The 13,201-nt window shown below is 44.8% G+C and overlaps 1 protein-coding gene across 3 annotated transcripts in view; it reads right to left on the bottom strand.

Annotated features, from left to right (window-relative positions):
- Positions 1-13,201, bottom strand: part of CEP104 (centrosomal protein 104) — a 43,988-nt gene that overhangs the window by 21,734 nt on the left and 9,053 nt on the right. For all 3 annotated transcript variants that reach the window (XM_024254767.3, XM_024254754.3, XM_054542374.2), the window contains 8 exons: positions 12,489-12,627; positions 10,293-10,355; positions 9,912-9,988; positions 4,601-4,769; positions 3,957-4,112; positions 2,609-2,836; positions 1,811-2,008; positions 228-395 (listed from right to left, as the gene is read on the bottom strand). In XM_024254767.3, the coding sequence (XP_024110535.2) occupies positions 228-395; positions 1,811-2,008; positions 2,609-2,836; positions 3,957-4,112; positions 4,601-4,769; positions 9,912-9,988; positions 10,293-10,355; positions 12,489-12,627 (1,198 nt within the window). The remainder of the gene's footprint in view (positions 1-227; positions 396-1,810; positions 2,009-2,608; positions 2,837-3,956; positions 4,113-4,600; positions 4,770-9,911; positions 9,989-10,292; positions 10,356-12,488; positions 12,628-13,201) is intronic.

Here is a 13,201-nt window from a genome sequence, read left to right as displayed (position 1 = left end):
GAGACAATGACCCAAGCAAAGGCAGATTTCCCAGACCCTTCATGTAAGATCAGTTGCACAATATAGCTCTTGCTAGAGAACTTCATTTCTTAGTGATTCTATCGAGTTACAGTTGGTGACCACGTCAATGACCAACTGGTCCTCTCTCAAGCTGCTCTGGTCTTCTGTGGTATGGCGCATGATCTCATCTATGCACGCTGGAGCCAATGCCAGTTGAGGACACTCACGGAGGTCACAATGTCCTTTATGGCTCTTCTAATGAGAAAGATGGATGCTCTCAGTGTGTTCTTTAAATCTTCTTTTGGGGTTCCAACAGGCATTTCCATCAACTTCTTATACAAGGCAAGCAGTGCATCCTCTCGGTAGGACCATGTCTTAGAATAGGCCCCAGCAACCTACCACAAAACAGGCAGCATTTGCATGACATCACACAACCATCCTCCAATACTATACAACTTGAAGGCTTTGTTTTTTTTTTTTAAACTAAAATGATTCATTTCTAATAACAGAACTTTTATAAACGAAAATGATTCATTTATAATAATAGAACTTTTACAAATAAATATGCATATTTAGAGAAATAATTTTTTCTGATAAGGAAATTTAAGACTATGTTAAAATATAAAAAGTATTAAATTCTCCAAGAGAAATATTTTAAAGCTGAGAATGAGGGGAAAACCCTACTCATTTCTTTTTTTTTTTTTTTTTTTTTTTGAGACAAAGTCTCACTCTGTTGCCCAGGCTGTAGTGCAGTGGCTCGGCTCACTGCAATCTCCGTCCCCCTGCGGGTTCAAGCAATTCTCCTGCCTCAGTCTCCCAAGTGGCTGGGATTACAGGTGCCTGACACCATGCCTGGCTAATTTTTGTATTTTTAGTAGAGATGGGGTTTCACCATCTCGGCCAGGCTGGTCTTGAATTCCTGACCTCGTGATCCACCCGCCTTGGCCTCCCAAAGTGCTGGGATTATAGGCATAAGCCACTGCGCCTGGCCAACTCTACTCATTTCCATAAGGAGATACTTCCATCTTTTGCTATGCCATCCTTTTGCGCTGGAATTAGCTGGTATTCAGAAGGGAGCAGTTGTTTAATACAAGCTCCATGAATGCCAGAAAGAAACACCCAGGCTGAAATGAGTACTCACTGGTACATCTTAGCTCATGTTTCTGCTGTTTCACATAATTTACAGTTTACAGAAGGGCAGGCACGGTGGCTCATGCCTGTAATCCCAGCACTTTGGGAGGCCAAGGCCAGGAGTTCAAGGCTATAGTGAGTTATGATCATGCCACTGTACTCCACCCTGGGTGACAGAGCGACACTCTGTTTCAAAAAAAAAAAAAAAAATGCCGGGCGCGGTGGCTCATGCCTGTAATCCCAGCACTTTGGGAGGCCAAGGTGAGCGGATCACAAGATCAGGAGATCGAGACCATCCTGGCTAACAGGGTGAAACTCCATCTCTACTAAAAAAAATTACAAAAAGTTAGCCAGGCGTGGTGGCGGGCGCCTGTAGTCTCAGCTACTCAGAAGGCTGAGGTAGGAGAATGGCGTGAAGCCGGGAGGTGGAGCTTGCAGTGATCGGAGATCTTGCCACTGCACTCCAGCCTGGGTGATAGAGCAAGACTCCATCTCAAAAAAAAAAAAAAAGTTAACAAAAGACTTTCCAATTCAGGAAGAACAAAGGGAAGTCGACAATATTACAAATGCAAAGCCCTGGGCGTTTTCCCTCCTTTATGTGTAAGTACACAGAGGTGTGCATACCATATAGACTTCCCTCACCTCTGCCCCCCACTGTTTTGTTTTGTTTTTTTTTTACCAAGGTTTCTCCCAACACATCGATGGCAGAGCTGGCTTCTCTCAAGGCCTTCTCAGTTAAGGGTTCTGGCTCCCCTAATATGCCTCCCCTCCGAGCATCGCTGATGTCTGCATTACTCATTTCCGGCTCCACCACTGCCTCCCCATGATGCTTACGAATAGCTGGAAGAGGCCGCTCATCGTAGGGCAGGGACTCTGCCTGCAGTGAGTGAAGGAGAGAGGAAAGCGCTGGGGAGATCCATAGGTCACATTCTCCGATGCAACTCTCACTGGCAGGCTTACTGCACTTACTTACCTGATCTGAAAGATGTTATTTTGCTAAATATCAGTATCATCAGGTTAGAATAATTTATACAACAAATAGGATGTAATTGAAAAGATTAGATGAGGCTTTCTATTACTTTCTAAACTCATTACAGACCTAATAAAAAAAAGCAAGGTAGATTCCGCCTCAATGACTGTTTACTTGTAGCAAATTTCAGTTCAATTGACATGGAGACTACTAAAGTAAAGGCTATTACATCTTTTTTTCTGACAAGATCTCTGATATTTTCTTAGTTTATTGCTTAGAAATAAGCATCAAGCCTGATTTTAATAAACATGCTCACAAGGTGTCATTAGGCCTATTGCTTATGTGGCTATGCTCTCACTCAGCACTACGGCTCCTAGAATGAAACAGAGGTGGGTCTGGCTGGGGTGCACTCATGCACCCCATGCATGGGAACAGCACCTGGCACAACACATGTCCTCTACAAATACCCAAATAAATTGAATGCCAATCTGAAACAGAATTACCTACATTGATCTTTGGATGAGGATCTGTGGCAGGGAGTAACTGGTCTACTGCAGAATGCTGAGAAGAAATAGTTAGAGAATATGATGAAGGCTTTTCCTGAAGGAAAGGTTCTGCAAACTGGTTTTCTGTTCCTCTTTCTTCCAGTTGTGGTAGTGAGGGCATTGGCTTTTGGTGGCGAGGACTGCCAGAACGAGCGAGGGGCTGGAGGGGCGAATCAAAAGGTCTTCGCATCTAGAGAACAAAAAGGAACATTTAATTTCAAATACAACTGCCACGCCAGATATATCTATCTCATTCCTTCAGATGAATAAGACTTTAGAAAGCTGTGCTGGAAGAGGCTCCTTGGCACAATGAAAAATTTCAAAACCAAAGAGAAACTTCCACGGAGTGAAATCTACTTGAAAGTCCCACACAATCAAGTTGCACTCGTCTCAGCTGTCTCTCCGCATTTCTGTGTGGACTACAAAAGTGACATACACACCCAAAATGCTAGTGAAGGAATGAGCACTTGTGCATGGAGCATGTCCACACATACGTGCCCCTGCAGGAGCACAGTGGTGTGGAGAAAGCACCTGGGCTGGACCCAAGTGGACTTTTATTCAAAATCTGGCACCGCTATTCACTGTGTGTACAAAGGAAAGTGATGTTGTGTAATCCCAACAAGCAAAGCTGACTGCACAATTGCTGCACACTGGGCATGGTACTGTTTTCGACAGGTAGGCTCATTAATGCTTACTCTTTTTACCCCCACTTGAAAGCTGAGGGAAAACTGAGGCATAAAGCTGATAAGAATTAGTCTGTGATCACAGAGCTGGAATGGTGGTGTCCGGATTTGAACCCAGACAGTCCAGCTCCAGAGTGTGCTCTCTTTATTTAGAGGCAGGGTCTCACTCCATCACCAAGGCTGGAGTGCAGTGGTGCGATCGTAGCTCACTGCAGCCTCGAATTTCTGGGCCCGAGTGATCCTCCTGTCTCACTCTCCTGAGTAGCTAGGACTACAGGTGTGTGCCACCAGGCCTGGCTATTATTTACTTTTTGTAGAGACAGGGTCTATGTTGCCCAGGCTGGTCTCGAACTCCTGGGCTCAAACAATCCTCCAGCCTTGGCCTCCCAAAGTGATGGGATTACAGGCGTGAGCCACCATGCCTGGCCTTGAGAGTGTGCACTCTCAATCACGCAAAGCCTCCCTGACGTAGGCACAGAGCTGAGGCCATCTATGATAACTGTCCCCTGAGCACTGCAGAGTGTTTTACACTACACTTCAAAGACATCTATCCACCTTTGTGAACCACACAGTTGAATCTCTATTCTCCTAGGCTTTCCTCCACCCTGTCTGGGCTCCTGCACCCACCAGCTCGGCATCCAGGAGGCTGTGTAGCTCCAGCTGCTCGTACACCTCGGTGCGATACTGCTCCATCTGCTGCTTCTTCTCCTTGGCGAGATCGTAGTCTTCCTTCTCCACGGCACAGCGTTTCTCTACCTCATACCTCCCAAGGCGCTCACCAACCTGAAGCACAAAATATTTGCTTTTTGTTTCAAATTTGGATCAACTCACATCAAATGCAAAGCTAATTTTTAAGAATCATGCTTGAACCGTCTTGCGAGGAGAGGGAGCGAGCACAGGGAAATGGAAGGAATGGGCCACACTCAGCAAAGGTCTGGCTGCTGTTGCTGTACGGACATTTAATAAGCCCATGGGTTGGTCATGACTTTCAGGATAGCTGGTTTTCCTATTTTCCCATCGTGCTCGGGGTCCTAGTAATGAGGTGGCTGACCCTGACACCTGAACGTGAGTCTGAAGAGGTAAAGCTTCTGCTTCCATTTACATTTTTAAAGCGCTTATCTGTCTCCGTAACTTTATTTTGCTGAAATCTTTGAACTTACACTAACTTCACGGCTTTTAGTAACCGGTTTCTTTTACCATGTAGTTATTCTAAGTATACATAAAACCTATTACAGGCATAAATTAGGAACTGTTTTCTCCAAAAGCAATACCTTTTGCAAATCAGCAATAGCTTGTTTTAGTTTCTTCGCATAATCATAGCGTTCCTTTTGGACAGCTTCCCGTTTTCTTTCATCTAATTTTCGTATAATCTGTGCAACTTCTGGATCTTGGTACATATCAAAAGCTAAGTCATCTAGCGGAGAAATATAGTCAGATTTCCTAAAGGGAAGAAATGCATATTTTAGAGATAATTTCAAGCCCTAGGAGTTCAGTGCTGAAGATGCACGGTTGAGAAGATGCCCCTCCCCACCCTGCCCCATCATGGTTCACAGAGCATTTCCTGCATGAGAAAACCGGTCTCAGAGAAGTAACGGGCCTTAGGTCACAAAGCTCTTAATTGCAAGCAGGCCTTTCCGACTCCAAAGTACATGCTCTTGACCATGAACCAAACTGCACTTCAGGGCATCTGAGCCTCCAGTGCATTCGCTCAGAGTGCAGACTCTGGGCCTCGCCTTGTTATGGGCCCTGGGAATAGGACAGTGAATGTGAATCAAATGCAGAACAAGGAGAAAAACAAAAACAAAGACAAATGGATGACCAGGCCCCACCCTAAGAAATGTGACTAGTGGGCCCAAGATGGAGTCCAGGCGCCGTATTTTATAACAACACAGTATTTTTTTCTTTCTTTTCTTTTTTTGGAGGCGGAGTCTCACTCTGTTGCCTAGGCTGGAGTGCAGTGGCGCAATCTTGGCTCACTGCAACCTCCACCTCCCAGGTTCAGGCGATTCTCCTGCCTCAGCCTCCTGAGTAGCTAGGATTATAGGTGTGTGGCACCACACCTGGCTAATTTTTGTATTTTTTAGTATAGACAGGTTTTCATCATGTTGGCCAGGCTGGTCTCAAACTCCTGACCTCAAGTGATCCACCAGTCTCAGCCTCCCAAAACTGCTGGGATTATAGGCGTGAGCCACTGCGCCCAGCCTGTATTTTTTTGTTTGAGACAGAGTCTCGTTCTGTTGACCAGGCTGGAGTGCAGTGGCATGATCTTGGGCTCACTGCAACCTCTGCCTCCTGGGTTCAAGCAATTCTCATGCCTCAGCCTCCCAAACAGCTGGGACTACAGGCGTGAGTCAGCATGCCTGGCTAATTTTTTGTATTTTTAGTAGAGACGCAGTTTCACCATGTTAGCCAGGTTGGTCTGGAACTCCTGACGTCAGGTGACCCACCCATCTCGGACTCCCAAAGTGCTGAGATTACAGGTGTGAGCCACTGCACCCAGCCAACATCACAGTATTTTTGATGAACATGATAGGTTAAGAATTGCTACCACTGAGGTTTTACTCAAAGGGTTAAGTTATATGGTGTCAACCATCATATCCTAGAGGAGATCAAAAACATTCCTTCAGAAATAAGTGATCTTTTGCAGTCACCTGAATAGCTCATTTCTGATTAAATATGACCTCTATTCCTCCTTTCGAGCTCTATAGTAGGGTCTAGAATGTAAACAATAAAGCTAGTCTCACCAAGCAACAAAACTTTACGAGAGGATGAGGATGGAAGTGTCCCAGCTGCTGTATCAACCCCATTAAACAAGCCAGCTGCTTACGGTGACTTGAACATCCTTCGAGACAGGTACGTTTTAATGAAAACACTTGTCATAAAAGTGTAGTTGGTGAATCTGTATTATAATGAATTCAAGTGGGGCATGGGAATAGGTCCTCTTTAAGCACTCACAGCCCCCCTCTGGCATCTCCCCACCCTTGAGGTCACGGTACTTCGCTCACAGCAGCACCACAGGCTGGCAGCTGGGACGGCACCAGCAGCTCTGAGCTGTATCTAATCCCAGGGGTGACTAAACAGCGAAACATTTTGGGGTGTCTACAAGATCACATTAACTATTTTCAGCGTAACACATATGACACTCTTAAGTCTACGTCACGTTGCCTTGCTGTCCCAGAGATGAACACAAAGACTTCATTTGATTATAAAAATCCTTCAAAGTGAACATCATGTCCTGTGGTACCCAGTCCCACCTCCTGTTGATTCAGCAGCAGTGTGGGGTGCCATCTATCCACTTTGGTACAGAACCCCCAGCGGCAATGACCGGATTCCATGTCCAGCACAGGCCCGCACATGCCAGTCACACAGCTTTTCCCAGTCCTTGCACTTAACCTTCATAAAACCCCGGGTGTGGGGCAGGACAGGCAAACCACAGCCTGCCATCCCACCTGGCTGATTGGATTAAGGCAACAGATTTAAAGTCTAAATCAAAATAACAGAAAGAAGCTTTATTGGCGATACTGAGAAACTAAAGACTTAATCAGTTTGGTTGTTCCTGCCCTACTGCACTTGCTTCAGTAAGGGCAGAGCCCCAGCTGCGGTCTTTGTGGCGAGGCTGGCAGGAGGGAGGTAGCCATCCACTCTCAGTGCTCCTTCCCCACAGTGCTTCCAATTGCCAGCTTGAAGGATGGGAAGAGTACTGTGATTTTTCTATTACACAAAGGAGGCATCTGAGGGACAGACCGAGAGGCTGGTGTTATTTATTTATTTATTTATTTTTTTGAGACGGAGTCTCGCTGTGCCGCCCAGGCTGGAGTGCAGTGGTGCAATCTCGGCCCACTGCAAGCTCCACCTCACGCCATTCTCCTGCCTCAGCCTCCTGAGTAGCTGGGACTACAGGCGCCCGCCACCACGCCCGGCTAATTTTTTGTATTTTTTAGTAGAGACGGGGTTTCACCGTGTTAGCCAGGATGGTCTCGATCTCCTGACCTCGTGATCCGCCCGCCTCGGCCTCCTAAAGTGCTGGGATTACAGGCGTGAGCCACTGTGCCCGCCCTTGGTGTTATTTTTTTATAGACATTACATGAATAGCCTCTACTCTCTAAGCACTCCACACTCACAAGTGCCTATGACAGCTCTGGTCTGCACCAGGCCTGTGCGGAGGCGGTGTAGCCTCTGCAGGAGGGAAGGCTCGCTGTCCACCAGTGCACATGCTCAGCAAATTGCATGCGGCTCCTGAGCAACTGCAGAGAGAATCTGATCCAGGTTGTGTGCAAACAGAAGAGCCTGGATCAAGAATTAATCACTTTATGCGAGCAGTCTGTATGCAGGTAAAAGTGAAATTACACCAAATGCGGACAAATTTGAAATTTCTATTAAAGTTTAAAAAGTTGATCTTTTCTTTATTGGGAAGCTGCTGTCAGAGAAGAACCAAGGATTATTTGGAATTCCTCTTTATTTAAATTTTTTTTTTTTTTTTTGTGAGATGGAGTCTTGCTCTGTCCCCTAGGCTGTAGTGCAGTGGCATGACTTTGGCTCACTGCAACCTCCACGTCCCAGGTTCAAGGGATTCTCCTGCCTCAGCCTCCCAAGTAGCTGGGACTATGGGTGTGTGCCACCACGCCTGGCTAATTTTTGTGTTTTTAGTAGAGAAGGAGTTTTACCATGTTGGCCAGGCTGGTCTTGAATTCCTGACCTCAAGTGATCTGCCCACCTCAGCCTCCCAAAGTGCTGGGATTACAGGTGTGCGCCACCACGCTCAGCCTAAAAAACATTTCAATTCCTCTTTTTTTCTCATTGCGGCAACTATGGCAGCCCTTCCCTTCTTTCCTTTAGACCAGGCACCTCTGGAATGGAGTCCCCTCGTTGTCATCCACAGCAGGCAGGTGGCAAGGGAGCCACTGCCCCAAAGAGGTGCCCGGGACAGAAAGGGTGACCGAGGATGGCACGGTGGGGCCCTTTAGCTCTCCAAAAGTGGATTCACCCCCGGTCCTTACACTGCTAAAAAAAAAAAAGAGGAAGCAGCAACAGCAGCAGAAAAATATCTATAATTTTTTTTTTTTTTGAGACAGGGTCTCACTCTGTCACCCAGGCTGGGGTACAGTGGCGTGATCTCGGCTCAGGCGATCTTCCTGCCTCAATTTCCTGAGTAGTTGAGACTACAAGCGCGCACCACCACGCCCAGCTAATTTTTGTATTTTTAGTAGAGATGGGGTTTTGCCATGTTCCCCAGGCTGGTTTCAAACTCCTGATCTCAAGCAATCCTCCTGCCTTGGCCTCCCAAAGCGGTGAGATTACAGGTGTTAGTCACCACACCCGGCCTACAATTGTTAACATGAAGAACTTTCCCCATACCCTTTTTTTTTTTTTTAGCCAAATTTACCAGTGAGAAAAAATATTTTTAATGGGTAGAGAGGGATTGGTAAAAATTGTGGTGTGTGTGTTTTTTTTTTTTTGAGATGGAGTCTCGCTCTATCGCCCAGGCTGGAGTGCAGTGGCACAATCTCGACTCACCACAACCTCTACCTCCCGGATTCAAGTCATTCTCCTGCCTCAGCCTCCCAAGTAGCTGGGATTACAGGTGTGTGCCACCATGCCTGGCTAATTTTTGTATTTTGAGTAGAGACAGGGTTTCACCATGTTGGCCAGGCTGGTCTTGAACTCCTGACCTTGTGATCCACCCGCCTTGGCCTCCCAAAGTGCTGGGATTACAGGCGTGAGCCACTGCACCCGGCAAAATTGTGTTTTTAAAAACGTATGTGATACATATTTTTCACTCTTCTAAAGAATAAACTTTTGAAGAGGCCATAAGGTGATGTCTCTAGAACTGATAACCTGGGTCCATTAATATCTTTGATTTTTACCATGAATTTGCTTGTGCTGATAAAATATCAAAAGATGGCTGACAGATCTTTGTTCTAAACGTATTTTAGGAAACTTCTAGTAACACCTGAACACAAGAAAGGAAGTAGTCTCTGCTGGGCAATAAATGAAGGTGTGTGGCTGGGCATGGTGGCTCACGTCTGTAATCCCATCACTTTGGGAGGCTGAGGCAGGTGGATCACCTGAGGTCAGGCTCAGGAGAATCGCTTGAACCCAGGAGGCAGAGTTTGCAGTGAGCTGAGATCACGCCACTGCACTCCAGCCTGGCGACAGAGCAAGACTCCATCAAGGCTAGCCTGGCCAACCTGATGAAACCCCATCTCTGCTAAAAATACAAAAAATTAGCTGGGCGTGGTGGCAGGCGCCTGTAATCCCAGCTACTCGGGAGACTGAGGCAGGAGAATCGCTTGAACTCAGGAGGTAGAAGTTATAGTGAGCCGAGGTCGTGCCATTGCACTCTGGCCTGGGCAACAAGAGTGAAATTCTGTCTCAAAAAAAAAGGAAAAAAATAAATGAAGGTGTGCTAAATAAAACAGTGACCTTAATCTTTATGTAAATTTCAGACAATCCAATCAGTGGCTTATCCAGCTCTAAACTGAATTTAGAGGCTCTAAGTCCAGAATCCTTTGGAAATGACTGACCCTTTCAGGATTCTGAGGAAAGTAAAAGAAGTTCATTGCTGGGGAGCAGGAGTCTTACCTGGCGTAAGTTCCTTCTAGAGCAGGGTCCTCGCTGTTGTGCCCAAGGTAGTGGTCAATCAACTTCTCTCGAGAGGCCTTTGGGGGCAAAACATCTGCTTAGTGTCTCAGAGAGAAAGAGGAACAACACAAAAGCTTAACTACAAGATTTATTTCATATAAAGCTGTCAGCAAGGTTCAGTGATCCTCATCTTTTGGAGGGACAGCTAAAACTGTTAAAGAAAAGTTTCATATGCTATAGCTCCTAAAAATCATCTGAAAGTTATTTACTAGTCAATTTTATGCAGATTATAAAGATGATACATTTTTTGGGTGAAAATAAATGACTCCCTCCTGTCAGAAATACATTTACTTCCTTAGGAATTAAAATTTCCAAACTTACAGTATTGCTTTCATCACTGAAATCGGCAGGGTCTCCAATGATATTTATGGCAACCAAAGCAACCTAAGAAAGTGTTAAATTAACAGAATTAAATATACAATGTTTGAAATGACTTAACCCTTTTATTTACTTATTTTGAGACAGGGTCTCATCTGTCACCCAGGCTGGAGTGCAGTGGTGTGATCATGGCTCACTGCAGCCTTGAGCTCCCGGGCTCAAGGGATCCTCCACCTTAGCCGCCCTGGTAGCTGGGACTATAGGTGTGAGCCACCATGCCCTGCTAATTTTTGTGTTTTTTTTTTGCAGAGATAGGATTTCACTATGTTGCCCAGGCTGGACTTAACCCCTTTATAACAAACTCTGACCTACACTGTTATCAAATGGGATGATGTATATCAAAGCGTATTAATTGTTAAAATGTTATGCCAATATAAATAATTTTTAATAATTAACAAAGAATTTTAAATAAATTATGTAAGTTAGTATTCTAATGCTTAACCAAATGGTTATTTTAACCATTTAAAGGCTGGGCGCGGTGGCTCACACCTGTAATCCCATCACTATGGGAGGCCAAGGTGGAAGGATCACCTGAAGTCGGGAGTTCGAGACCAGCCTGACCAACATGGAGAAACTCCGTCTCTGCTAAAAATACAAAATTAGCCAGGCACATGCCTGTAATCCCAGCTACTCAGGAGGCTGAGGCAGGAGAATTGTTTGAACCTGGGAGGCAGAGGTTGCAGTGAGCCGAGATTGCACCATTGCACTCCAGCCTAGGCAACAAGAGTGAAACTCCGTCTCAAAAAAAAAAAAAAAAAAAAAAAAAGATGTTCAAATCATAATAGCTAAAAACTCCCAAAGTTTTAACATAGCCTCATAATGAGACATCCACTCGAGATTCAGTATGGAGCTCATCTTTGAAGGATCTTGGGAAATTAGATGATGAAAAGTTAACACAACTCAGTTCCCAGTTGGTGAGTCTCACCTGAGGTGGGGAGTCACTTTTCCATCCTGCACCCCCAACCACTGTAGACTAACCCCACACTGCTTCCAAAAATGCAAAGGTTCAAGACAGGCACATTTGGGGCAGGAGGGCAGCTGGCACAAACTGAGAAACCGAGCAACTTTTGAAATGAAATTCTTTAGTCTTTCATCTCAGTAAAGTGCTGCTTTAGATAGTTACTGCTTTTAAATGCAGGGCACATAAATTATCACTCATGGCGAGATTATCTGAACATAAGGACAATAAATAATCTATTATTTAAAAATCTTTATTAAAAAACAAAACAAAACTCCAAACTGTTTAAAGAAAACCAAGACAACAGCCAGGTCATTGCTGGTAAACACATGCAGGTGAGTGGAGGAAGGAAAAGGGTTAAGACTCATTCTTCTGGCTTCCTGGCATGTTATGCTGCAAGGGGCCAGGCAGCTTAACTGGACCTTTGCGCTCTTGTCCAGCTCACCTGCTTGGTCTAGAGATTTGATTTGCTGGGTGCTCGCATTCCTCTTGGAGGGGGCAGGGAGAGTTGTAAATGCTTGTGCTAATTAACTAGATTGCTTTGGACACAATTGATTTCTACTACACTAATCATGTGAGAAAAAGAAAAAAAGAAGGAAAGAAAGGGAGGGAGGAAGGAAGAGATGAAGAATTAGCAGCCTGGAGCTGGAGAGATTCTGGATTACACGCAACATTAATGTGTCCGCAATTTCCACCAGGGGATTTACCTTGTGCACATTGGGAGGGTTTATTTAGAACTGTGCTGTCCTACACAAATAGGATGTGAGCCACACGTGTCATTAAGGTTAAGTAGGCACATTAAAAAATTTAAAAATGCAATTAATTTAAAAAATGTAGGTTAACACAACATATCCAAAATATTATCATTTCATCACATACAATTGACATAAAAGTTCTCAAGAACTCTTTCGTGTTCTCCTTTTGTACTGAGTCTCTGAAGCCCACTGTCTGGTGATGCTGGCAGCAGCTTTGGGCACTAGGCCAGTTCGTGGTGGGCACTGGCCACGTGTGCCCAGAGGCTGCTGGATCAGACAGCACAGCTCAGAGAGCTCAGCAGTCTCCCAGAAGAGATCCTCTCTTATAAGATCACCTTGAAAATGCAGCTAAGAAAAGACACGTGACCACATAATCCCACAAAGAAGGTAGGGGCAGAATCAAAGGCGAAGCTGCATGCATCTTACCTGATTATATATGTTGTATTTGTTGACATGGTTTTGGTGAAAAATCAGTTTAAGAAATTGTCCTACTGCATCCACATAAACTGATTTTAGTTCCCGGGCTTTGCAACCTGTCTTTTCATTATCACAGAGAGACACGTAGCTGAAAAACAAAACACAACTGAAGAATTTGAAAATGTGCTGTTCAATAAAACTGCTCCCTACTCTGATTGAACTCAATAAGCTCATTTATTTTTATTGTTTTATTTTTTAAAGCTAGACTGCCCCTAGGCAGGATCAACAGGTTTGAATAAAAGCTAAGTCTAGAATGAAAAACCTAGGAAAAACCCCTAGAACTCAAATTCTAATTAGTATTCTTTTTTTTTTTTTTTTTTTTTTGAGATGGAGTCTTGTTCTGTTACCCAGGCTGGAGTGCAGTGGCGCGATCTTGGCTCATTCCAACCTCCACCTCCCCGGTTCAAGCAATTCTTCTGCCTCAGCTTCCCAAGTAGATTATAGACGTTCGCCACCACGCCCGGCTAATTTTTGTATTTTTAGTAGAGACACGGTTTCACCATGTTGGCCAGATTGGTCATCTAATTAGTATTCTTAAGAAAATTTCTACATCTGAAAAGTAGAGTTGAATAGCAGAATTCACAGAAATTATAACGCTGCTTTTCAAGCATATTCAATAAGAGGCAGGTGTTAAGAAATTGTGTACTCTTGAACCAAACAGA

Source organism: Pongo abelii, chromosome 1, assembly GCF_028885655.2.
Source record: "Pongo abelii isolate AG06213 chromosome 1, NHGRI_mPonAbe1-v2.0_pri, whole genome shotgun sequence".
In the NCBI taxonomy this organism is placed as follows: Eukaryota; Metazoa; Chordata; class Mammalia; order Primates; family Hominidae; genus Pongo; species Pongo abelii.
Note: the sequence above shows the minus strand (reverse complement) of the source record. Positions and strands in the feature narration are given on the sequence as shown.